At 43.8% G+C, this 27,079-nt stretch overlaps 1 protein-coding gene across 1 annotated transcript in view; it reads left to right on the top strand.

Annotated features, from left to right (window-relative positions):
• The window catches only part of Slc25a12 (solute carrier family 25 member 12), a 72,471-nt gene that overhangs the window by 14,564 nt on the left and 30,828 nt on the right, over positions 1-27,079 (top strand). Inside the window, exons 3-5 of the mRNA XM_050122087.1 lie at positions 7,490-7,632; positions 15,163-15,278; positions 24,393-24,532. Coding sequence (XP_049978044.1) covers positions 7,490-7,632; positions 15,163-15,278; positions 24,393-24,532 — 399 coding nt within the window. The remainder of the gene's footprint in view (positions 1-7,489; positions 7,633-15,162; positions 15,279-24,392; positions 24,533-27,079) is intronic.

Here is a 27,079-nt window from a genome sequence, read left to right on the forward strand (position 1 = left end):
TGGCTTTTTTCATCTTCCTCTCGGAGAGGCAGCTTTGCTTATGCCTCTCTCTCTCTCTCTCTCTCTCTCTCTCTCTCTCTCTCTCCCTTCTCCCTTTCCCGTTCATAACCCCCTAAATAAATATTCAACCTGAAAAAAAAAGTTTTGTTTTGTGTTTTGAGACAGGGTTTCCCCGTGTAGTCCTGGCTGTTCTGGAATCCAGGCTGGCCTCGAACTCACAGAGATCCACCTGTCTCTGCCTAGTGCTGGGGCCAAGGGTGTGTGCTACCACCACCCAGCTGGGCAGCACATATTCTTAACTGCTGAGCCCTCAAAATACCATATTAAGTCTCTTTTGCCATTTTTAATGCAAGTATTCAAACTATTTTAATTAGCACAGAGAGAAGGCCTCAAAAGGCCCTTAATATTTTTTTTGGCCCTTAATATTTTTAATTTTAATTCTGATATTGCCTTTTCTATTCCCTCTCTCCTTCTTTCTCCCCCCTCCCCCCCCCGCCCCCTGTGTGCAGGGGTGAGGGGGTGCAGGGGCTGGAGCTGGGCCTTATTGACCCAGGTGTGTGCCCTCCCACTGCAGAACCACCCCTGCAGCCTCCTATCTATTTCTGTGGTGCCAGTTCTTCTCCATTAGTCTAAGACCTAATTCGTTTTAGCATTTTAACCAACCCTGGGTAGCTTCTAGTTTCCATTCAGAAGTCTCTTTGGTTCTGTCTGTTCGGGCAACAGGCTACCTGACATTGCCAAGTAATTGCCTCTAATTGAATGGGTTAATTAGTTCACTGTTTTCTGTAGAAGTCAAGTACTGACTCCCTGCCGAGGAGAAGACTTTGGGTTTATTTCCCCCCTTCAGCTATACACTCTATCTTGCGTTTAAAATCAAGTTAAAGTAGACCGGGAGAGTGGGGGAGTTGTTGTCTGGCGTCATTTGTAACCCGAGGTACTGGCAAGGCCTCTGTCAGTTCATGTCAGCCAAAGCATTTGTTTCCCTGTTGGCGGCTGTGGCCTTAGCTTGCGCGAATGCTGCTGTTTCCTGGGTTTAAAAGTCGGGGGCATCCTGGGGATTCTCTAGGTGCCGCCTACTTTCACTGTATGTTCTGGGTAGGCTGTGTCCTTGTCCCGGCAGCCAGGCTCGGGCTCCGGAGAACACGTGCAACTCAATCAGAAGGAACAGGCAAGTAGTTTCTTACTCACAGCTCTGACATGTTCGTGCTCTCTCCTCACTCTTGAGAAAGCAGCGTCCTCCCTGTTGTGAAGTAAAATGCTGTCGGCAGTGCTGGACACTGGGGACGGCAGCTTTTAACTTCCCTGGTTTCCTGATGGCCTCAGGGACTTTCACTGGGCTCTGTGAGGTGGACACTACATGTCCTCCAGTCTTCATCCACCTGAGCAGGACAGGGATCGTTTCTTTCTTCTCTAAAATCCTTCACAATACAGCACGTTTTCAGTCTCATCTTCTGCTCCGTACCTTTGTGTGTAGGTTGAACATTGCTATTCCTAAACAGTGGGGTCTGAGATGCTCCAGAATCCAAGTTTTTGAACACTGATATGATGATGTATGTAGAAAGTACTATACCCAACCTTATATAATTGATTAAGATCAATATCCAGGCACACTGAAAATATTGTATTAAATCACCTTCAGGTAGAAAGGTGTGTGTATTACTTTGCTGTTGCTGGGATAAAGCATCATGACGAATGCAACTTCTAGAAGAAAGAGTTAATTTGGGCATATGGTTCCAGAGGGATAAGAGTCCATTATGGCAGGGAGGCATAGGGGTAGCTGCAGACAGGGCTGCAGGAACAGGAAGCTGAGAGCTCACTTCTTCAAACCCAAACAGGAAGCATAAAGAGGGAACTGGAAGTGACTGGGAAGCTTTCCATTTCAAACTCCGCTCCCAGGTGACATGGTTTCTCTGGCAACGCTGTACCACCTAAAGCTCCCCAAACAGCCACTAACTAGGGGCCAAGTGTTCAAATGCCCCAGGCTATGGGGAAATTTTCTCTTTTAAATCTCAAGGGTATGTATGAGGGCTGGAGATATGGCTCAGAGGTTGAGAGCACTGACTGCTCTTCCAGAGGACCTGGGGTTCAATTCCCAGCACCCACATGACAGCTGACAACTGTCTACAACTCCAAGATCTGGCATCCTTACACGGACATACATGCATGCAAAAACCAATGCACACAAGATAAGAATGAACAAATTATTAAAAAAAAAAGTATGTGTGAACAATGGAACTTTGTGTTTAGTTAGCTCATTATGGAGCCAGGTGTGGTAGTGTCTGCAATCCCAAGGGGGTGGAGGCAAGAGGATCAATTCAAGACCAGCTTCTTCTACATAGTGTGTTTGAGGCCTGCTTAGACAACCTGGGATCCTTCCTAAAAAAGAAAAATCAAACAAACCAACAAAAATAACAACAATTGCCAGAAATACTTCCCATTAGTATATGCAGATATTCAAAAAATAATCTGTATTAAGAAATACTCCTGGTCCCAGGCATTTTGGGGTGCTCAGTCAGTATTCATTCATTCATTGTTCATTCTTTTTTCTCTTCATATTTGCGAGTGTGCTGTGTGCTCACCGTGGGGTGGGGATGGGGTGTGTGTAAGATCCTATGTGCGCCCCTTCTCTTACTAAACCTGGAAGTAGACAGGAGACAACAAGTCCCAGCAATCCTCCTGTCTCTGCCTCACAAGTGCTGTGGTTACAGGTTCTTGCATGGTCATCTTTGGCTTTTTGCATGGATACTAAGAGTTTGAACTCAGGTCCTGTGCTTGCCGAACAAGCAAGCACTCTTACCCTCTGAGTGATCTCTTGAGCTACACCCCCTACCTACTTCTCTCTCAATCTCCCTCTCTCTGTTTTTCTTTTGTCTGTCTTAAACAGGAAAAGAGAACACAAACAATTACATGCTTAAGACATGACAGTATCACCCACCACTTTTGGTGGTGTTAGGAGTCAAACCTATCTCCTCGGTCATTCTGTGCAACCATATCCCCCAACCCAAAACTCTACTTATTACTGTTTCTCCAGTTAACCCCCTCCCAGAAACAAAGATTTTTCTCACTTCTAAGAGAGGCTGAAATCTCCTTTCTCTGGTTGAGCTCAGATGTTGCTGTCTCTCTCCTCCCCACCCATCCCAGCTGCCCTTAGATGGATACTTCTTCAGTTTCCATGGTGTTCTTATGATCTTGCTTAGTGTTGGCCGTCATGTTCCTGATGTTGGTTGACTCATCAGGCTCCATAAATCCTGCTATCAGGTTTCTTTGTACTGACCTCCCTCGCCACTTCCAGTAGCCCCATGACTATGGTGCCTCTCCCCACTCCTGCCTGTCCTTCGCTCTGCTGAGTTTGTGTTCTTGTTTAACCTGTCCGGGGACTGAGGATGTAGCTCAGTTGGTAGAGAAGCTTGGCCAGCTTGGATGGAGGCCAGCGCTACAGGGTAGCTCATGCATGCAATCCCAGAACTGAGGGTACGGGGTGGGGTGGGAATGGTGGGGTAGAGGTAGGAGGATCTGAAGTTCAAGGTTATAGTGAGTTTGAGGCCAGCCCAGAAATACAGGAGACACTGTTTCTAAAGCAAAAATAAACAAAAAGCCCACATGTGTCTTATTATGGCAAATGTTGAAGAAAGAACAGGAGAAGAAGTATGTACCGAGAGCTGGTCGACTACACTTATTGTCAGTGTCTAGAATTTGTTTACCGTTATTGCTAATATCTTATATGATTTTTTGGTTTGGTTTCGTTTTTCAAAACAAGGTTTCTCTGTGTAACAGCTCTGACTGTACTTGAAGTCAATTTTTAGACCAAGATGGCTTCATAGAGATCCACTTTTTTCTGCTGCCCCCCCCCCCCCCGCCCCAACTCTTGCTCCCAGTGCTGGACTTCAAGGCATGTGCCATCACTGCACGGCCAGTTCATTCTTTTTAAGGTTGATTTTTTTTCCCCCTTAATCTTAACTGTATGTGTGGTGTGGTGCGGGGTGACAATGTGCGTGTGAATGTGTCTCAGAAGGCGAGAGGCCTTGGCTCCCTCTGGAGCTAGTGTTACAGGCATTTGTGAACCACCCAAACTCAAGGTCCTCTGTAAGAGCTGTAGACAGTGCTTTTGTGCGGTGCTGTTTGGCCAGCCCCTGGTTTGCTTTGTTGTTTGTTTGTTTGTTTGTTTTTGGTGCTTTGTTTCTAGACCCACCCTTTCAGTATATCAAAGATTTACTTGATCTTCATGGCCCAGGAGTGTACACAATCTAGAGTTCTGGGAAAAGAAGGAGCTTGCCTAAAGACTCACATGAGGGCTGGAGAGATGGCTCAGAGGTCAAGAGCACTGCCTGCTCTTCCAAAGGTCCTGAGTTCAATTCCCAGCAACCACATGGTGGCTCACAACCATCTGTAATGGGGTCTGGTGCCCTCTTCTGGCCTGCAGTTATACACAGACAGAATACTGTATACATAATAAATAAATAAATAAATACTAGTTTTTTTAAAAAAAAAAAGACTCACATGAGCCGATTTGTAATGGAGCCAGGATTAAAACAAGGCTGCTTCAGGAACGGCTGATGTAGTCCCGTGGCCCGGACGTGATTCATCTGGTGGCTGATGCTTCTGGGGTGCTCTTGATTAGCATCAGCAGGGAGAAGCCCACCTTCATTTGTAAGCTGACACAGACCGTGCTGTGACCTTTGATGTTTTCCGAGTGAGAAAAAGGAAACATTTCTGGTTTGAATTCCCTCTCCTGGTTGGAAGACAGATGGCTTACCCAGTTCACATGTATGTGAACTAGTTAACCAAAGAGTAAACCAGCCGTCCCTTCCCTGATCCTTCTGCCTTTTACTCCCCAGAGGCAGCCACTTGAACCTCCTTTAGCTATTTGTTTTGGTGTTTGTTTTTATATTTTTATACTGATGTGTATAGGCTTTTTCTCTAACAAGGACTGGGCCCAGGGCTTGGTGCACAAGCCAGACAAGCTTCCTTATGATACTTTCAGGTTTCCCCTCCGTCTTCCCAATACAGTTATAGCATTTGATTATTATTAGTATCAGCATTCTGACTGCAAGTATTTTTCATTTTGAACTACGTTGTGCTTTTTCGATTGTTCGTTTGAGACAGGATCTTACTATATAAACCAGGCTGGCGGTGAGCTGGGAATGAGCCTCCTGATTCTGCCTCTGCCTCCCCAGTGCTGGGGTTTCATGTGTGTTGCTACCATGCCTGGCTTAAAATGTTTTTTTTTTTTTAAATATATTTTGTTTATGATGTGTGCGTGTATGCTCATGCATGCTGGCACAGTGTACGTGTGGAGGGCAGAAGGCAACTTAGATGACTCTTGTTTTCTCTTTCTACCATGTGGGCTCAGGCCTGAACTCAGCTTGTCAGACTTGGTGGTAAATGCCTTTACCAGATGCAGGCTAGTCTCAAACACCATGTGGTCCTCCTGCCTCAGCCTCCTGAGTGTTGGGATTACAGATGTGAGCCCCCATCACCAAGATCAAGTCATTAATTTTGATATTCCCTATTTTTTCCAACAAAAATACTTCTTCATAGTTAAAGATTGTCCAGCTTTTATTTGCTTGTTTGTAAACCCCCTACCGATTCATTCATTGAATGGATGTTTTTTGAGTGCCTAGCACCACCGTTTTTGTTGCTGGGGACATATTAGGGAACAGATGGACAAAGATGCTCCCCTGATGTTTCAGGTGGGAGATGGTAAAATACGGTGCTGGAGGAGGATACACACGTGCAAGCGGGTAGGGGTTCTAGACGCAGGGCCAAGCTGGAGCATCCAATAAGCAATGAAGGTGGAGCTCCTTGAGGACGTGACATCAGAGCAGACTTGCACTTTTCCCAGAATCCCTTTCTTTCTCACGGAGCATTGGATAATTTGGTCTTTGGTGTTTCCCGGTCGCTTTGCTTCCTGAACTCTCTGTCCGCCCTGGTCAGGAGTAGGTGCCCTGGAGGTCTGCAGCACAAGGGTCCTGGTTCCCTTGCCCATTTGCCTAGTGGATTTCCTCACTTGCCCCTGGTTCCTGCATACTCTCTTTGATTTAGTTCACTCTCTATTAAAAATTAAAAAGCATTTTGAACGGAGCAGGCGAGCCAGCAGAGCCGATGAAGGCACCATGGCCCAGCATGGTGGCTGAGTTTGATACTTGGGATCCACCTGGTGTAAGGCCAGCAATGACTTTGGGAAGCAGCTCTCTAACTTCCATGTTCATGCTGTGCTGCGTGCGCCCACTCCAGGTGAATACAAGTAACACAAAAGGCCACAGTTCCCCGAGAAAGGGAGCACGGAGGCAGAAAAGTAATGTTGAGAATATGGATATTTCAAAAATAGTGTAGCTAATGTCACATGTGATGGAGCGCTTAGAATTAAGTTTGAAATAATTTCTTGGGCCTCCAAGCTCCTTTACCTACTGAGTCATCTTGCTGTCCCCTGTGTATTTTCTTTTATTTATTTATTTTTTAAAAATTCATTTTTATTTTATGTGTGTGAGTGTTTTGACTGTATGTTGCGTCTGTGCACCACATGACCAGAAGGAGGAGTTAGAAGCCCTGGAACTGGAGTTCCTGACTGCTGCCTGCTGCCACGTGGGTGCTGGGAACTGAACCCAGATCTTCTGGAAGAGCAACCAGTACTCTAACCCCTGAACCATCCCTCCAGCCCTACCTCATGTATTTTTTTTTTTTTTTTGAGACAGGGTTTCTTCGTAGCTTTTGGTTCCTGTCCTGGAACTAGCTCTTGTAGACCAGGCTGGCCTCGAACTCACAGAGATTTGCCTGCCTCTGCCTCCCGAGTGCTGGGATTAAAGGCGTGCGCCACCACCGCCCGGCCTTACTCATGTATTTTTATGATGGAGGAAGGACATTGGTTAATTATAATAAAGAAACTGCCTTGGCCCATTTTATTGGTTAGAACATAGGTGGGTGGAGTAAACAGAAGAGAATGCTGGGAGAAAGAAGCTGAATCAGAGAGTCATTTTTAACTGAGATTAAATAGTCACATGACATAAAGGTCCCTGTTGTAATCATTTTAAAGCATACTACTTAGTGGTTTTAAATATTTATAATGTGTGACCTTCATCCATAATCCCAGAACACATTACTCGTTCTCAGAGAGAAACCACAGACTCATTGAGCAGTTAGTCCTTGTCTCCCTCTCTCAGGACCTGGTAGTCATCATTTTGTGTTCTTCCCCATGGACTTGCCTTTGTGGGCATTTGATGTAAATGGGATCCTACATCATGGGCCTATTGTGTCCAGCTCATTTCACCTAGCAGGGTTCGTCAAGGCTGACTACATATCAGTCCTTGACTGTGGTCTTAAATTGGTCTCTGTGTGTTTGGTTCTTCACTACCCAGAGGCAATATCCACTTTCACTATCCTTATGTTGATTTTAGTACCATAGTTTGGGTTACTTTCCCCCGAACAACTGTTAGCAACCTCATGATGTTGAACCATCCTACTTTTTCATGTGCCTTGTTTATCCATTTTTCAGTATGCCAGCACTGAGGTGGATGGAGAACATTACATGACCCCAGAAGACTTTGTTCAGCGCTATCTTGGCCTGTACAATGATCCCAACAGCAACCCAAAGATTGTGCAGCTCTTGGCCGGAGTAGCTGATCAAACCAAGGATGGGTAAGAATCTTTATACCTGTTTTGAAAATTAATCATACATTTTATTAAAAATGTAAAACTGTAAATTTCATGTCATTTATTTTTTTGAGACAAGGTCTTACTACATAACTCTGGTTGGCCTGGAATTCAGTATATAGACCAGGCTAGCCTTGAATTCAAAGAGCTCCTCCTGCTTCTGTCTCCTGAGTGCTGGGATTAAAGGTGCATCACCATGATCAGCCCACATTTTGAATTATTTAAACAATGTATTTACTGTTATGTGTGTAAGTGTTTTGCCTGCATGTATGTATATGTACTATGTGCATGGCGTGTGAGGCGCCAGAAGATGGCATCTGTTCTCCAGGTATTGAGTTACAGAAAGCTGTGAGCTGCCATGTGGGTGCTGGGAACTGAGTCTGTGTCTCCTGTAAGAGTAGCAAGTGCTCTTACCTGCCAAGCCATCTTTCCAGCCCTGTATCTAGAGTTTTAATAGTAATCAATATCTTTCCTTTGAAACTTATAAAATGGTATTATTTACTGCCATTATCAAACTTGCTGTCATTTCTTATTTTCTGAAAAAAAAGTTTACATGAGAGAAACCATATCTTATATTGAATAATCTGAGGATGGGTTCCTTATTACTAATTTTTAAAATTCATTTATTTGAAAAATACTAAATTCCTGCTAATGTGTCAGGCATTATTCTTAGTGTTAGAATGTGTCAGAAAAGAAGTCACAAAGGCAATAAAGACAATAAAAAAGTAAATGATAGCATGTTAGGAGGATATAGGCACTGTGAAGATCGTAGGGAGCAATCTGCATTCATCTGTGTACTTATCTAGTTGGGAAACATCCTGTTAAACACCACACTTTTGCCAGGTGCTATTGGGCTTTATAAATACAAGCATGCATAAAATGAAGTTGCTGACCTTAAGAGTTAAGGTCATAGCTTAGTGGGAAAGAGGACCAGACAAAGAAAACACAAGTCAGTGTTTCCGGTAAGACAGAGAGATGATATATCTAGTAAGTAGAAGTGCCCAGGATGCTTCCTTAACTCTGAGTAGTTAGAGCTGCGTCACCGGAGGGCTGACCCTAGGATGAGAACAGTGGGAGTCTTCTGGTAGTGGGACAAAAGGGGAGAGGAATTCCAGGGAGGGGAAAAGGATTGTCATGGGGACACGAAACGGCGCAAGCGCGTGCGTGTGTGTGTGTGTGTGTGTGTGTGTGTGTGTAAGCAGTGGGGAACTTACGTTGTAAGTACTTTGGTGTGACACCTTTGACATTGCTTTGTTGTTACAGAAGATGTAGTTGGAATGAAACTGGGGACTTTGTGCGCTGGGCTTTTGCTGTGTCTTGTACGCAATGACTCCCAGCCTTCGGGTACTTATAGCCTGGTGGTGTATGGGTGTGAAGCCACAGAAGCAATAAGATTCATCTTACTGTGGAGTTAGTCCATTCCTCAAAGTGAGCTGTTAATGTTAGCGAAATTGCACGGGGCTGGACTATGGAACAAATACAATATTTATTGAATTATATAAAACAACTGCTCACTGTGGCAGCTTTCAGTTATATCCCCAGGTCCCCCAAGGGCCCGGGATTTTCTTCCTAGATGTAGAGATGCTTGTATAAAAAACTGGGCAGCGAAGAGTCTTTATCCATCACTATAAGTGTGATCATATGATTATATAAGTATGATCATGCTTTAGAAAAGAAGGTCGGAGAAGACGAGAGACTGGTCTCGCGCAGTCTAGTTAGCAGACTACCCTAATGGCTGAAGGAGCAAGACTGGCTCGGAAGTTGCTTCCTGCCAGAGCTGGCTCTGAGTTCACTTTTACTGATCCATAGAACTAGGCCCAGTGCAGGAAATTTGGGACATTCAACAACTGTTTACTCAATGAGTCTTTGATGACTAGGAAAGATGTATCATTATAAATGGCAGGTGTTGGAGAAAAGTTATACATTTCTGTCTAATCTTAAAAATGTCAGATCATTTTGATATTAACATTAATATTTAATAATGTTAGATCATTTGTAATATTAGATTAAAGGCACACACCTTTAATCTCAGCACTCGGGAGGCAGAGGCAGGTGGATCTCCGTGAGTTTGAGGCCAGCCTGGTCTATAGAACCAGTTCCAGACAGCCAGAGCTGTTACACAGAGAAACCCTGTCTTGAAACCAAACCAATCCAAAATGTAAGATTAGCTCCCAAACTGCCTATCATATCATTTATCTAAGCAGCGGTTAGTTAGAAAGTTTATGAAAATTATTAACTTATTTCATTAGAATGCTTCTTTCTGAATTATTAAAGGTAGCACATACATTTTGCTCTTTTAGAAAATGATGACATGTTTGCTGTTGACCTGGTTTTGTATTTATTTATTGAAACAAGAGTCTCTCTATGTAGTCCCGGCTGTCCTGGAACTCACTATGTAGATCAGGCTGACCTTGAACCCACAAATTCACCTGCCTCTGTCTCCCGAGTGCCAGGATCAAAACCGCGTCACCACACTTGGCCCTATTTTTCTCCCTTTATTTTTATTTCGCATTTTGCCTGCATGTATGGCTGGGCAGGTAATGCCCAAGGAAGCCAGGTCGAAGCATCAAATCCTCTGGGACTGAAGTTGCAGCTGGCTGTGGGCTACCATGTGGGTGCTGGGAATTGAACCTAGATCCTCTGGAAGAGCAGCCAGTGCTCTCAGCATCTGAGCCATCTCTCCAGTTCTAGACATGGTTTTAGAATGCCCATGTTTTCACATAAATACCTCATGCCTTTTGTGACCATCTTGTTTTAGTTCTCCTGAAACTTCTAATGACACTTGTAGTCTGAAGTGCATTGTCAAAGTAGGCCATTTTTCATGTGGTCAAGTAGAATCCAAGGAGTATTAATTTGGCAGAGTAAGTCGGTAATAGCTTTGTGTAGGGAAGAATCTAGCAAGATTGAATTGAGTTTACTCCTTTTTTTTTTTTTTTAATTCAGAGTCTCACTATGCAGCCCTGGCTAGCCTACGGCTCACAGATCGGCCTGTCTCTGTCTCCCAGTGCTGAGGTTAGAGGTGTGCGCCACCGCAACTGGCTGAGCTTACCTTTTAAAGATGCCCTCCCATGCCCCCTTTTCTTGTGGTTGTAAGAGATGCATTTAAACTTATGATAATCCCCCAGCTTCATGCTCCCAAGTGCTGGGTTCCAGGCATCACCTGGCAGGCAGCCCTTTTCACTTTTTTCCCCATTTTTTTCATTTTGCCCACAAATTACTTCCAGAAGTAGGGGGGGGGATTAGAGTTTTCTAGAAGACTTGGATTCTTGCCTGTTTGTAGATGTTTAGAGGTTGTTGAACTTCCTGACTCTAATGCATAATAGATGGATTTGTATAAGAAGTTTTCTAGGAAGAAACTTCAGGCTTTCAGAAGGGCTCAGTATTATGGTTTACATCTTAATCCAACAGAATCAAAGTCTTTGATGATGTTTGACTCATTCCAAGAAGTCAGCCTTTGTTTGACAGTTAAGAAAAAGAGGCTGAAAGTGGTTGATTAGCTTCCTTGGTAATAAAACATTAGCTCTTTAAGCATTCAGTACCCTTTCCCCCTGTAATCCATAGCCGATAACTTCCTTTTCTCCAGCTCGTTCTCTCTCTCTCTCTCTCTCTCTCTCTCTCTCTCTCTCTCTCTCTCTCTCTGTCACCATCACCCAGGGTAGTGAATGAAGGATTAGAATGAAAAATTGTTATTTTTATTCTGGCCTCCATTAAGGCTCTGTTACAATTTTATTTTTGTTTGTTTGTGTTTGTTTTCCGAGACAGGGTTTCTCTGTGTAGCCCTGGCTGTCCTGGAACTCACTCTTGTAGACCAGGCTGGCCTCAAACTCAGAGATTTGCCTGCCTCTGCCTCCCAAGTGCTGGGATTAAAGGCGTGGACCACCACCGCCTGCCAGGCCTGTTACTGTTTTTTGATGCCGAGTCCAGGGTATGCTGTGAGATGGCCGCAGTGGTATCACTTAGAATCACCCTAACGAAGGGAAATCAAGGGATGAGTAGGATCCATAGAGACAAGTCTAAGATACTTGATGACCTCTGAGGCTGGGGCTGGCTTAGGTGTTTTCAACAGTCTTCCTCTGTTGATCAGGTCTGAGACCTGCTTCTAGAATATCCGTGCTTTCAGGCAAGTCTTTTGTGACTACTTTTATATTACTTTTGGACCTCTATGAGCACAAAGGAACGTAGTATCTCCCCTGATGTTTTCTAGCCCAGGAACTTTTCTCTCTTGCCATCTCCTGCCCACCATTAGACGGTGAAATAAGGTGCCTGATACAGTCAGGCAGAGGCAGCCTTGTGCGGTATAAATAGCCTGACGGGTTGTCTCCAAGTCAAGCCGTCAGACAAGTGTTATTCGTGAGACCGTGGCTTAAACTTGGGGGTTCTGGTTGCGTAATGAAAAGTGAAATGATTTTATGCATTAAATGCAGATCACGGAGGCTATTATCATGTGATCTGCTCTAAAATATTTAGACAGTTGCTTCTGTGAAACTCTAACTTCCAGGACAGTGGTTTCTATATTTAGTTCAGTCAGAATTTTCATCTGGAAGTGCTCTCCGCGCTACTGGGAAGACCCAGTTCTTTTCTCTGATCCTTCATGGGTGGTTTTTGTTTGTTTTGTTTCCGTTTTTTAATGTACCATGCATGTCAAAGATCCATTCAGTTTGGTAGAAATCTTGGCTATTTTACAAAATTTTGTAGAAAACTACAAAAGTCACGTAAACATTTTGGCATTATATCAGTTTCCGTTCTGAGAAGGGACTTGGTGGGAAAAGCGTACCTCACATTCCCCAAATTTGTTACTTCAAAGTTATAAAATACCCAATTTCAAATAAAAATTCTCAGTACTCAGGAGGTAGAAGCAGGAAGATTAGGAGTTCAGTGTGGCCCCCACCCCCCACTGCACCCCATAAAAACTATTTAAAGAATAGGTTGGCCGAGCCAGGCGGTGGTGGTGTGCGCCTTTAATCCCAGCACTCAGGAGGCAGAGGCAGGCAGATCTTTGTGAGTTTGAGGCCAGCCTGGTCTACAAGAGCTAGTTCCAGCACAGGTTCCAAAGCTACGGGGAAACCCTGTCTCAAAAAAACAAAACAACAAAAAAAAAAAAAGAGAGAAAAAAAAAAAAAAGAGGTTGGCCAGGTGGACTTTGGCCAGGGATGAGATGTTCTTCCTGTGAAGTCTGGGGACCTGGGGAGCCATCCCATGCCTTAGTTTCTCCTGCAGATGGACCAGTAGGAAAGACAATGGCTCTAGATGTGCCCCCACTGGCTCCAATACTCTAGCCACTCAGTAGTTTAGTGAATGTCTGGATATGATGATGGGCAAATGTGTCAATTTTGCAGGTTCCACAGGGCTTGCATTTTAACAGGGGCTGCTTGCTGCATACAGTAAACCTCCGTAAGTCACCAGTGTGTCTTACCAGGCATAGGCAGCCGACGGCTACAGCTGACTTTTTGGAGGCAGCTCCTGCTTGGCACCAAGAGCTACCAAGAGTCACTTGGACCAAAAACCTCCTGTTGCCCAAGCTTGCAATGTGTCAAGGGAAATCAGAAAGCTGGATATTTGCATGAAATCTTAGAATTTCCTAATGTTGCCAGCAAGTGCATGGGGAGAAATAAGTCTTTGTTTGCCAAGAAAAGCGTATTTGTTGGACAGATTCCACCTGCTAACCAGCAGCTATGGCCTTTGCTGGGTAGGGAGCTAGTCTTTGATTTTCTATTATAAAAAAGAAAGTTTATTACTGGGCACAAAATATGTTTCAAAGTGATGCAGTCTATAATTCAAGGTTACTTGTATTTTGGATCCCCAATTCTGGATACTTAAAAAAATCAAATTGTTGCCAGGCAGTGGTGAGGCACGCCTTTAATGCCAGAACTAGGGACTAGGGAGGTAGAGGCAGCAGATCTCTACAAGTTCAAGGCCAGCCTGGTCTACAGAGCAGTTCCAGGACAGCCAAGGCTACACAGACTTAAAACCCCGTCTCATAAAACAAACAAACAAACAAAAAACAAAATAATAAAACATAGCCTTGAACTTGCTATATAGGAGAAGCTGGCCTTGAACTCCTAACTTTCCTGTCTTCCCAGTGCTGGAGTTATAGGCATGTGCCACCACTCCTGTTTTAAAGTCACTGTATGTGTGTGTATACACACATATATATGTTTAGATATAGATACAGATTCTACAGCGAGACTTTAAGATAGAAAAAATTTCCTATACCTGAGTTACACTTGGGCACAAGTGAGCAGAGAGGTAGAAAACCGCAGGTTGGAGGCGGAGGGCCATCAGGGTCTGTTTCGGTTGTAAGCAGGGCAGTCTCTCAGAGGAGCATTTGGTGATCTGATGGTGAAGTCTCAGATCCTTGGGGATGAATTACCGACAGAAATTACAGTCAAACCACTTGCCCCAGCATCCCTTCTTTCTGCTCTGTCAGCCCCCGGGGTTACACAAGTTGATTTACAGGGACCTCTACGTCATCTCTCTTCTCAGGCACTTTCACTCCCTCGTGGCGCAGGACTTTCAAGGAAGACGGAGGCCGAGAGAGCATCTTTTCTAAATCTTATTTTCTGGGACCCCCGTGCTGTCTCGTGGTTTCCTACAAGCCACGTTCCTGTGGCCGCGGTTAACACGCTCCTTTGTGCGTCGCGTTTTCTCTAAATTGATGATTAGTTCTAAATCACTGGTTCTCAATGGGGGTAATTTTGTTTTCTGGGACATCTTCGACAATATCTAAAGACATTATCGGTTATCACAACTGAGAGATGAAATTGACATCTCGTGCTCAGAACCCAGGGAAGCTGCTAAATATGCTACGAATCATAGAAGACCCAACAACGAAAGATTACCCAGCTAAAAATGTCAGCGGTGCTGGGGTTGGGAGACTATTGATCAATTTCAGGCTTATTTTTGGCCTGTTCCTGTCTTTGTGATGTTAGGAGCTATTGATTAATGCTCATGTTCGTTAATTTGTTAAGGGCTTACAAAAATGTACTATTCCTTCCCTTCCACGACTGTATCCACCCTTCATCTGCCACCTGCTTACCCTGAGCTACATACAGTCCATACGACACCTAGTCAATGCCTGGTGTTGATGACTCTCTTGTGGAGCGGGTACCCAGGGTTTTCCTTTCTGTGACTTCTGCGAGAAGGACACACCCATGCACACAGACATCAGGTGTGTTTTACTGATGTCTGAGGTCCCTTTTCTCTTAACTGTCATGCTTTAGATTATACACACACACACATGTATATATGAAAGAAAGATATCTACATATCTTTATTAAATTCCAACTCTGATTCATTAAAAGGTCCAGTATTTCCCTATTTTATACTAGCTAGTAGTTAAAAGCAATTTAGTTTGTGTGTGTGCACACCTTGGAAGCCAGAAGAGGATATTGGATCAACAGGTGGTTGATGTGGGGGTTGGAAACCGAATCTGCATCCTCGGTGCGAACACCGCATGCTCTTGACGGCTGAGCCCCCATCCCACCAGCCCCAGTAACGTTTTATATTTTCTTCCAGGTTGATCTCCTATCAAGAGTTTTTGGCATTTGAATCTGTTTTATGTGCTCCAGATTCCATGTTCATAGTGGCTTTCCAGTTGTTTGACAAGAGTGGAAACGGAGAGGTGACGTTTGGTAAGGGGAAACGAAAAAGATTCTAAGTAACAAGTGAAGCCTCCCAATGCTGGTCCCGCTCTCTCCATTCCCAGATGTAACTACTGAACGCATGTCGCTGCTCTCTTAGGGCCGAGTCAGAGAGTGAGGTAGTAATTCCTGAAGGGATTTATACAAATAAACGGGGGCATTCCTGCCTCAGAGTGTTAGTTAATTGCAGAAGGTGAAGGGATTTATGAATGACATTGCTCTGGCTCATTCAGACACTGATTCTGTGACTTCCTAAGAGAGTCAGGGGAGCTCTCCTTGTTCCGGCCCAGGCTGGGCAGAAACTCTCAGTGAAGTGAAAGTATGAAGGCCAGTGCGTGCCTTCTCATGCTGGGAAGAGCTTCTCTTCTACTTCAGGTTTGAACAGGGAGTTTGGAGATTCTCTATGGCACCTTGGGGAAATTGCTACTCTGCCATTTACCACCCGCAAGGGGACATGGGGATGATGGACTTAAGGCAAGATTAGCGTCTCCAAAGCCCCTACCCCCTCTTTGGTTTTAGGACATAAAGCCTAGACAGGTAGAATTATCATCTGAGGTAGATGCAGAAGTTGATTTAAGTCCTTTGGTAGCAACATTATCTCAGAAGTATACAAACTAGAATTTTTTTTCCTTTTTTGTTTCAACTATCATTCATCTTTAAGGTGCTCATTTGTAGAAATTACTTGATGCTTAGTATCAGTGTTGATTGGTCTTTCCTTTAGCAGCTTTTCAATTAAAAAAAACAATTAGTGTTCCCAAGGATTTAGAGCCCCCTTTCCTTTTTCTTTTTGGAAATATTTTTTCTTATGATTAAAAACAAATAACATGAAAATTTCCATCTTAATCACTTTTAGGTGTTCAGTTCAGCAAGGTTTGGGATGTTAGACAGGCTTCCACAACTTTTCATCTTCCACAAGTGAAATTGACCTCCTTTTGTGGTGTGAATTGCCACAAATATTTGTAGAGAAACCCTTGAAATTCAGGCTTTCCTGAAATCCCAGCACTGACTGTCCCCTCTGCTGCTTTAGTTATAACAGAAATGTCCTTTATTTACACACGGTGGCACACATCTTTAATCCCAGCACTTGGAGGGCAGAGGCAGGTGGATCACTGTGAGTTTTAGACCAGCCTGGTCTACAGAGTGAGTTCCAGGACAGCCAGGGCTATATGGAGATCTTGTCTCAAAAACAAAACAAACAGAACAAAAACCATAAAGGAAGCAACGTCACCATAACTCTAAGAATGGCAAGGAAGTAAATTCATCGGAGGGACCGGTTGCACCTTGCCTGTGACTGAGGTGGGCACATTGTCTACTTTAATAATTTTTCTCCTCTCTTCATTGGCCCAACCCTCCTCTGTGAGGAACATTTAAAATTAAAATTACTCTGCAGAGCATGTAGTGGGCATCCTCCTGGCTCTGCAGCGAGCTCTGGCCATTTTGCCTCCTGCAGAACGTTGACTTTCTGAGCAGACACCCCGAGCTCTAGAGAAAGCACAGTCTCCATCACCTAGTTAGTCAGCCCCAACTCCGCTGTGCTGAGCGTTCTCCCTGCACAGGCAGCACCTGCGTCCACACAGCTCCCTGCCAAACGTGGCGCCTGTTGGGAAACTGGGACACGTGAGTGTGAGCTAGTGACGGTATCCCGTGCTTACACCGTGTGCACACCGGGAATTAGGTTTCTCAAAATCAGATTCTGATTTATTTTGTCTCCTGCCTCAATATTGTGTTTCCTCCATTTGGTTGCTCTCCCCAGCTTGTCTCTGTCTTTTTTTTTTAAAGTGTCACTGAAGACACTTCATGAACAGACCATCAACAGATTTCCTGTCACAGTTGATTAGGAGAACAAAATGATACAGGAAGCAGTTGAGTGCTGGTACACACCTTACTTCATGAAGATAAAAGCTCATGGATATACAATTAGGTCCTAACTTTGTTATTTTATGACTCTTATTTTTCCCTTGGGTTATGATTTATGGCTTAGGATTTTAAGGGTGAAAAAATAGTTTGAGTTTTTAACAACACCTGCCGTAGTCTGAAGGATATATGGACCTCCCACCTCAGAGTCTTGCGTTCTTTATTCTGTCCCATAATGTACAGATAAGACTATTATGGATTATCTAAAAGTCCCCGGGGTCCTTGCCCAGTGTGTCTGGTCCTTCTGTTTCCCCTCCCTCTTCCCATCCCCCCTTTCTCTTTCTCCCACTCTCATTTTGTAAGGGACTTCGATCTTTTCCTCTTCCTGTCCTCGATCTCTAGTTTTGGGGATCCACTTTTAGATCTTTTTCTTTTTTTCCTTTTTTGTGTATCTGGGGATTGAACCTGGGGCCTCTTGCATTCTAGGTAAGCATTCTGCCCCTGAGCTCAGGCCCAACTCAGACCAGCTTTCTCAGCTGATCTGAAAGCAATGATAGTAAAGAAGAGGAGATCTGACTTATGTCTTTAAGACGATAAACACTGCACCTGTTACTTACAGCAAATGCCATGTCATAAGATTTTTAAGGTTCACTCATTCCAGGATTCCAGAGTCTCTGCATAAGGAAGTCATCAACTTGAAGTTTATTTTTATAGGACTTTTAGGTATGTGGCGAAGGTCAGTTTTTATGTTTGAATCCATTTAATAAGATGAATTGTTCTTATATATGTATAGACGCATGTTTAGGGAAAAGAAATTTGATATCCATTTTAACTAGAGTTAAGTCGTTTGCACCAAATGGCCTTCTATTTCGTAGTTGGATCTAAGGTACAGTTTCCTCTTGTGCACATGAGGGGAGGTGAGGAGAGATATTGGATGTAAAGTGCAGTAGAATGGAGACCAATCGCTTTGCTATATTTTGTGGGCTCTGACAGCAGGGCTGATGTTATCTGTGCATTTGTTTATACTGTTCTCATCCATGCCTTTGTTTTAGATATGTTTTTTATGCATCAAGATAATATATTTAAGCTTAGCACTTTGGCAAATGTTTATATACATAGCAGCATTGGACATTTAGTTGAGTACCAGACAAGGGTTTTGTTGTTGTTAGACACGCCTCCATTCTGGAGAGAGGGCTTCTACCAAGGCCTGAAAAATACATTTCAGAATGAAAGTTCAAGAGAGGATTCCAGAGTTCTGTTTCTGTTTTGTTTGTTTCTAAATAAGTAAAGCCTTAGTTGATATTTTCCTCTTTGATGATCTTTAATAAACTTTTAATGCATGCTGTGGGTAATTACTTTATGGCATGTATCTCTGTCACTGCCGGGTGGCGCGAGCCTTGTGGAGGTCATTGCATGACTGGTGTGTGCTAGATACAGTGTACATGTGCCTGTGTCTCACTGTTCCCTACTAGTGTGCTGGCACCCTGCTGGGTAGACTTAGATAGAGGTAACCTAACCTTCATTAAGTGGTGATACTGCACGGTGCTGCTATTTACTGCCATGCATTTATTTAGATTTTTAAAAAGAAGGTGTTTATTGCCGTATAAAAGATTTAGTTGTAAAAAATAAAACCAAACAAACAAAACTAAAAGAAACTCTTAACTGGTTACTAATGACCAAATATAAAACATATTCCACGCTCTAGATTTTCTATGAAACACTCATGCACATTGTGCTCTGACTTGTTTGTTAGGACTGGGAACTCATCAGATTGAACTTTCCAAGGACACACCCATACTGTGGAAACCTTCTAAATCTGGGGTGCCTTTTGACGTAGTACCGTGTTGGTGTCAGGATATATAGCATACAGCAAGCAAAAAAAAAAAAAAAAAAGGTATTCCACGTGTGCCTTTGAAACAGATTTTCTCTAAAGGAAGGCGGAGACACCTCTGTTATTCCAAGTGTCAGGACACGGTGGTGTAAACACCAAGAACCCTGTGTGTGCCCCTCCTCTAGGGAGACAAAACTGTAGACTTGGATGACGTGAGAGTCTTTGGCCATAAGACTAGGCTAATTGTATGCTGTATGGGCACATGGGGTGTTTGATTAAATCACAAAGAGATTTTAAGATTCTTCATACACATCACAGAAAGGGCCATTTTGGAAAAAAAAAAATACACAAGCTACCAAGTAGCTTAGAGTTTGAGGCTAAGGGAGAGGACGCGTTTTTTTGTCACTCGATGGCTGACTGTTAATGTCAAGGCTTGTAGTGTCTGTGATGCTCTTTAACCGCGAACTCATCTTCCCTGAGAAACAAACCTTTGTGTGTATTTGGCAGCAGGATTGCTCTATTTGACTGCTCGTACAGTAATCCCTTCTGGAGGTAGGTAAAGGGCTAACAGACGCCTTCCCTTGGAGTCCAGAGGCAGTTCACCCAGGTCACTAAACTTCCTGGAAGTAGAGCCGGAAGTCGAGAGTGCACGCTTCCACTGGGACTTCCTCCACCAGTTCCGGCTGTTGCTCTTTTCTGTTGTTATTGTTGTTGGTGTTTGTTTTCTTTCCTGGGTTCCTAGTTGTTCCTCTTCTTCCCTCCCAACTTTTCCTTCACCGAAAAGCACATCTACAAGTCTCACTGTTGTGTCTGTTCAGTTGTACACCAGGCTAGTCACCATTTACCACAGCTATCCTCAGGGCCTCTCTGACTTCGCCCTAAGCACTGTGTAGGTGAAACCCAGCTGCAGAGGAAAAAAAAAAAAAATTTCCCCTGGCAATAAGAAATGCTTGGGGTCTCAAGCCTTTAAGTTGGAAGCAGCGGCTCCTGCTGGGCTGGGATCCTTGAAATCAGAACGTCAGGCTGGGCTGCTGGTAGGCGGGCTGTGTCACGGGGCTGATGGCTTGTATACCTACAGGAGGAGTTCTCTGGCCACACCGTTGGTACAGCAGCTCCTTCCAGGCTCACTCATGGAGCAGGCATGGCGGCAGTCTTGGAGAAGAGTGCCAGCCCCGGTCAGAGGTAATTTTGTACTGCAGAAAGGTGATCAAGACCCCGGAGGAAGCACCCATGAGAACCAGGGGCGGGATGAGGGGGGGGATGAGATGGGGAGACACAGTGTGGGCTGCTGGGGAAGTGGACGACTCTGTTAAGACGAATTCACACAATATGCTTCCATGTGTATTTCACCTAGCCCAGTCCTTATAAGGGACGGATAGAGCTAAACTGACTAAGAGAAGTTCTTGGAACATTTTTTTTTTTGCTTAATCACATTGTCCCCGTTACCTGCCCTCCTGACAAATCACACGCTCGCCTCCTTTTGAGCAAAGAGAACGTGATGACAAGCTTCTTTCGCTATCTGGCCCCAATTCCCTCTTCAAAGGAATTGTAAGGCATCTTTTTCCCCGAAGCCCATGCTCCCCGCAGGAAGTTTAAAAGTGGCCTATTGTTTTCTCTGTCAGAAGCATGAATGGATTCCCGTTTCTCTTAGCAATGCCAACCTAGTATAACCTCCTGGATCATGACCTCGCTGCCAAGATGTGACTGTCACGCCGGGCCAGAACTGTGGCCACAGAAATAGTGCTCGTAAAGAGTGCTATTTAGAGCTAAAAACCCTTGTTTGCCCCTGGAAAGATGGGATTCTCTTTGGGTAGGAAACTTCACACAGAGCAGTGAGCTAGAGCAGGTACGCTCGGGGTTGATGGCAATCCCCCTTCTCAGGTCCTGTGAGACCTGCTGACCCAGGAAGATAATTGCGGCTGCTCCTGCTGGATATATAGAGTCATGCAGGTATCGGCTCCTTAGTCCTCGAGCTCTGACATCATTTTGTTTTTGTAAATACATCCCAGTGTAGGCACAGTGGCGATTATAAATTGGACGTCAGTTGTTGACTCTCTCTGTGACATTTTATGAGCTGGCTTCAGGCGATGGATGCTGGACTAGTAACATATATGTAGACTACATCTCAAGAGATGCCAAGAGAGGTTTACAGTCGTAGCAGCCCTGGTGACTCCAGTTGCAGCCCTGGGCTGTGATGCAAAGGACTGAAAGTACCATGGATTAGTTAATAAACTGATGGATGATGTCTCAATGAAGCCATGCACAGAGCTAGCAGGGGACCATTTGGGGAGAAGTGGGAAATGTCCAAATACTACCCATAGAAAATGCCACTTCTATATTTGAGAGCTGGCTATGACTAATTTAGACGACTATTTTAATTGCTTGAACAGCAGTCTAAGATTTCAGAGATTGCTAGGGTATTAGTAAGAGAGTTTCCCACTAAAGCCTTTCTTCTAGAGCAGGGGCGTGGCTTCACGGTAGACTGCTTGCTTAGCATTGGCGGGGCCTAGGTTCAATCCTTAGCACCCCCGTTTTAACAATTTGTTTTTCACTATCAAGATTTTTTTTTTCCTAATATGTTGTGTAAATTTAGTATGTAAGCCCGGTATGGTAGCTCATGCCTGTAAAGCCAGTCTTCAGAAACAGTCTTCAGAAAAGCCACACTGGGTGACAGTGTGAAACACTGTTTCAAATAACAAAACCAAGCCAAGTGGAAACTCCATCAGGAACAGTAGTGTAGGCCAGCCACAAGGAGGCTGAGACAGGAGGATTGTAAATGCAAGGCCCACTTAGGCTTCAGAGTGAGTTCAGGCTCAGCCTAGGCAATGACACCCTGTCTCAAAATAAAAAATTAAAAAGAATTGGGGATGAGGAGTAGAGCTCACTAGCGGGATACTTACCTCGGAAGCTTAAGGCCCCACTATGACAAGTCAATGCATAAATAAAGACAATTTAGTTATTTTGGTAATGTCAGGAAAAAAAATAGAAATGACTACATTTTTTTTTTGTCTGTTGTTTGAAGGCTTTTGAGTATTTGACTTTATTTAAGGCTTTTTCACACTTAAGATAATTTCCAATGCCAGGCGATGGTGGCGCACACCTTTAATCCCAGCACTCGGGAGGCAGAGGCAGGCGGATCTTTGTGAGTTCCGAGACCAGCCTGGTCTACAGAGCTAGTTCCAGGACAGGCTCCAAAGCCACAGAGAAACCCTGTCTCGAAAAACAAAACAAACAAACAAACAAAAAGATAATTTCCAAACCATACAAAAGAGATTCAGTTTTATCTATTAATGCATAAAAATTATGCCTATATCTTTTATTGTCTTTTGTTTTTAGAGATATTGCCACGGTAAGCAGACTCAGACCTGCTATGTAACAGTGTGTACATTTCATATTATATAATTGAATATTGTGAATTACAACCTTAAAAACGGAAGTTACCATAAAATGCAATGATTTATGTTATCCTATTCTGCATTCTATTATGCTTTTCATCTTTTAGTTTAAGCACCTTTTTTGTTAGGCTTTTTTTTTTTTTTTTTTTGAGACAGGGTCTCCCATGAAGTTCTGACTGGCCTGGTATTCTTTATGTAAACCAGGCTGGCCTCCAATTCACATAGATCCTCCTCCTGCCTCTGCTTCCTGAATGCTGAGATTAAAGACAGGCACAGCCCTGTCTGGTGTGTTAGACTTCTAAACTAAGTAAAGTTAGTAAATTTGGGGATATAGTGACTTAGTTATATTAGATGGATCCTAAAAACATTTTTACTAGTATTCCATATTTTAAACTTTTTATAATCCTATTTTACTTATTTTATAAGCTTTAGCATATTTTACAACTTGAAATTTCATTTACAAACCCCCCCTGCACCCCCTGAGGTAGAGGATTCTGGGGATTGGATCCATGATCTCATGCATGATAGGCAAACGCTCTACTCGAGCTACATCCCCGGGGTCTTGTTTTAAGGATGACCTTTCCCATTGATTTGAACCAGCATCTCATGAATTGATACTGTAGTCTTTTCAGAATAAAAGCCCCATGCAGTGTTTAGTTTATGTTTAAGGTGGACATACTTGACATGCTTGAAAACTCTGAGATCTTGTTGCTACTTCGCCAAGAAATCCTGCATCCATTTGAGAGAGAAGATGAGAATCCCATCTCCCCAGTGACATCCAATGCCTCCTTTTGACTCTGCTACATCCTGTAAACTAGAGCTGGTACCTTGAGTTCAGACTGCTAGGAGAGTGCCCGTTCAGATTCAGCCCAAATGCAACGCTTTCATAAGACAAAGGGAATCCATTAGACCCTCGCCAGTTCAGAGATGGGTGTTGTAGTCAAAGACTGCCGATAGCAGAGAAAACAACACAGTTAGAGGTGATTATGAAGCACTAAGCCTATGCTTATTAATTCTTTAGGATAATTGATAGCTATTGACGGCAGAACCCTTTCACTAATAAAACTGGCTTAAATTGGGAAATAATTTGGTTCTTAAGACATTACTAAAAAAAAAAAAGGCTCCTGCTTGCTTAACTCTGCTAAGGATTTTTTTTTTTTTTTTATTTTTGGCATGAGCTTCTGAATTCGTCTACCCAGTCTGTGCCTGTTAAAGTAGCAGTCATTTGCGAACCAATTTTTTTGTAACAAATGTAAGAAAGTGAACGACCTTGCTGGTGCATGAAGACCGGCAACAGAGAGCTGGTTGTATCCTACAGCGCGACCGGTACCTACAGAGAAGCTAGCGTCCCGTGTATGGTTCTTCACTGACAAGCGGATCACTAATTTCACTTATCTTAAAATATTTTAATAGTTCAGGCTAATAATCATGAATTTTAGGGGGATGTCGAGGCTTTGTGGCAAGACCCTATTTTTGACACTATTAGTTTTAATAAGGTGCTTTACTGCTGAGCTAATGATACGCTGTTGGTAGTATTTCTTATAGCTATCTTCAATAGTCATATTCAGGCTAGTGTGAATGTAATAATCATGTCTCAATCAAACCATACTTAGTATGACAAATATTGCATTATACTGTAATTTAGGTATTCACACTTCTGATAAAAGGCCTAATTCGACTCCTTGAGGAACCAGGAAAACGCTATTGATTTTAGGCTGGAATGGAAAGTAGCAGTTATTTATATTGCAAGATAGAAATCGCTTCCTAATTAAAATTAAATCTAGAGAAATTAAGAATCTCATGGCCTCATATGTAACAGTACACAGTCTTAAGTGAAAAATTATATTTGTATCAGTTGCGTTCCTGCATGGGTTTCTGGGCACAAAGAGATTTGTGGTTCCTCTTAGTAGAAGCAGACGGTCTTGGCTTCTTAAACTTTCCCTAATTCTTCTCTGTAGGAGCATTGCGGTGGACCGGATGATTCGGTGCAGTGTGGCTGATGCGTCTTTCTTTTCCCTTTTTAAGAAAATGTCAAGGAGATTTTTGGGCAGACTATTATCCACCATCACATCCCTTTTAACTGGGACTGCGAATTCATCCGACTGCACTTTGGGCACAATCGCAAGAAGCACCTGAACTATGTGGAATTCACTCAGTTTCTGCAGGTGAGCACCCCTGCTGGACACTTGTATTCTCTGACACAGGGACAGAGGAAGTCCCCATCTCACCCTGTTCTTCATTGCCCGCTCACTGAAGCAAGGTCTTGCAGTCATTGTTTTTCCAGTGTGTACTTCTGTTTATTTAAATGCTCACCTTATATTATCCCTACTTCATTTTTCTACTTTCAGCTTGTTTGATTGAATTCTAACTACGTGAGATTAGGAGTTCTTTTACCTCTCACAGCCAAGCACAAACTTGGACATATTCCACCTGTGTCTTTCCTTCCTTCCTTCCTTCCTTCCTTCCTTCCTTCCTTCCTTCCTTCCTTCCTCCCTCCCTCCCTTCCTCCCTCCATCCTTCTCCTTCTCTTTCTTTCTTTTTTCTCCCCAAGACAGGGTTTCTCTGTGTAACCCTGGCTGTCAGGGAACTTGCCCTGTGGAGCAGGCTGGCCTTGAACTCACAGTGATCCTCCTGCCTCCATACTCATCCTTTCTATAGTTCTGTCACGAGTCTATTTAGATCGATAGTCATTGGAATTACTGTTGTTTCATAAATAGAGCCCTCCATGCCTGAGTAAAGGAAAATGAAGAATTCCGAGACTTTTCTCATATGGGAATCGCTCTTTCTTATTCCATCACTAAACTTTGGTTTGATGGGATGTTGACTTTTAAAGCATTTCTTGTTTGCTCTCTGCCTTGTGGTGTTGACGCTAAGAAGCCCAGTGCCGTTCTGATTTCTCTTGCACTCTGGAGGGTTTTAGGGTTCCCTCTCCCTGCCCTCCCCACCCCATCTCATTACCAGTTTTTTACCTGATTGTTTCCAGGTTTTAATCTCTTCTTATTCAAGAAACTGGAATAAGGGCATGCATAGATAGCAGTCTCGAAGAAACTTAGTTCCAGGGAAAAGTGATAGGACAGAGGGGATAAAAAGAAGTACAAGAAAGAGAGCAGTGGCTCCAGGAGTGAGAGAATGCTCACAGGCTGCAGGCTATTTCCTGAGACTTCGTTTATGGGGTCTAAGGCAAAGAGGGACTTGCTACTAAGGGGCATAATATGGGCAGTTCTCTATTTCGATTGGCAGATTTGATTTACAAATCTTTACTGCCTGTATTTCTTCCCACAATGTGCCCAGTTTTCATCCTATGAATACACAAGTATAACTAGGTGTGAGATGGGAACTAGCAGGGCCAGCCAGATAGCTCAGTGGGTAAAGGCACTTGCCACCGAGTCTGATGAGCTGAGTTCAATCCCTAGGACCCACATGACAGAAGGAGAGAACCAACTACCATAAACTGTCCTTTGACCTCCACATGCATGCTCTTGTGTGTCCCTCCTTTTTATAAAGTAATACCTTTTTAATTGAAAAAGAATTAAAGATGGCAAATGAAGGTTTTTCCTTAAAAGCTCACTTAGAGGACACGATTTGCCTTGTTGCCCACGTACAGCCAAAACAAGTTCATGCTGGGTTGGCTCCCCCTACCCTCCTACAGAATATAACTGGGAATGCATTTGAATAGAAACTATCCATATTTAATTGCTGACAGGGAAGAGAAACTTTCCCATTATTTGGAGGAGGGTGCATGTACAACTGAATACAGGTGGGAGTCCTGGGTTACCTGCAGGTTGCTAGGTGCATTGTTAGGAAAAGGTGTGCATGGCCCATACCAAGTGGAGCCATTCCCCATGCTGGTCTGCCTTGCCTCGTTGATGACATTTATTGATATATTTACTTTTAATCATTTTGCTGGACATTTGGTAGGATCTCATAAGAAAACTTCCATTCTCAATTTTCCTTTTCTTTTCTCTGAGGCTGGTTCACAACTGAAGACTGTGCTTCCCTCTTCCCAGCATTCACGTTGCCCTGCCTCTACTTCCTGCCTGGCTACTGGCCAGTTAGCATTTTATTAAAAATGCAAGTGACAGGATAAAAGACCATTGTCCTACAGCATTCCCGCCCCCCATTTTCTTTTTGGTTTTTCGAGACAGGGTTTCTCTGTAGCTTTTGGAGCCTGTCCTGGAACTAGCTCTTGTAGACCAGGCTGGTCTCTGCCTCCCGAGTGCTGGGATGAAAGGCGTGTGCCACTGTTGATTGCCTTGGGTGGGTCACTTAGTCTAGGGGTTGTAACCCACCCTGCAAACAGTTACTCCAGGGTCACGGAGGGGTGCTATCTGGAAGATAAATGGGCTAGGAAAGAAGGAGGAGGCCATGCTAAGTTTGTTACAGCCTCCGTTTATTAGGGTCCTGGTTGCTGCTTATATAGCCCCCCTGGATGAGGGCTTGGGGGGCAGGGCACGGGATCTTGCCACGTGGTCCAGGTCACGTAGGCCAGGAGGTTAGGTGATGATACTTTGGCCAGGAAGTCGTGAGTTGACACACCTAGTTCCCTGGATAGCTGGAATGTGAGGCGGGTTCCGCTAACAGATAACAGCTAATTACGGCTGAGGTGGATGTGGGGCAGGTTCTGTCAATAGAACGATTCTTAACATAATTATGGGTGTGGGGTTCTCTGCAGACTCCCCAGGGTGATGGTTCCTGTAATGATTTTAGGAGGA

The sequence above is a fragment of the Alexandromys fortis genome, unplaced genomic scaffold (genome assembly GCF_014885135.2).
Source record: "Alexandromys fortis isolate MF-2015 unplaced genomic scaffold, M_Fortis_MF-2015_v1.1 scaffold_8_9099976_23576923, whole genome shotgun sequence".
Taxonomy (NCBI): domain Eukaryota; kingdom Metazoa; phylum Chordata; class Mammalia; order Rodentia; family Cricetidae; genus Alexandromys; species Alexandromys fortis.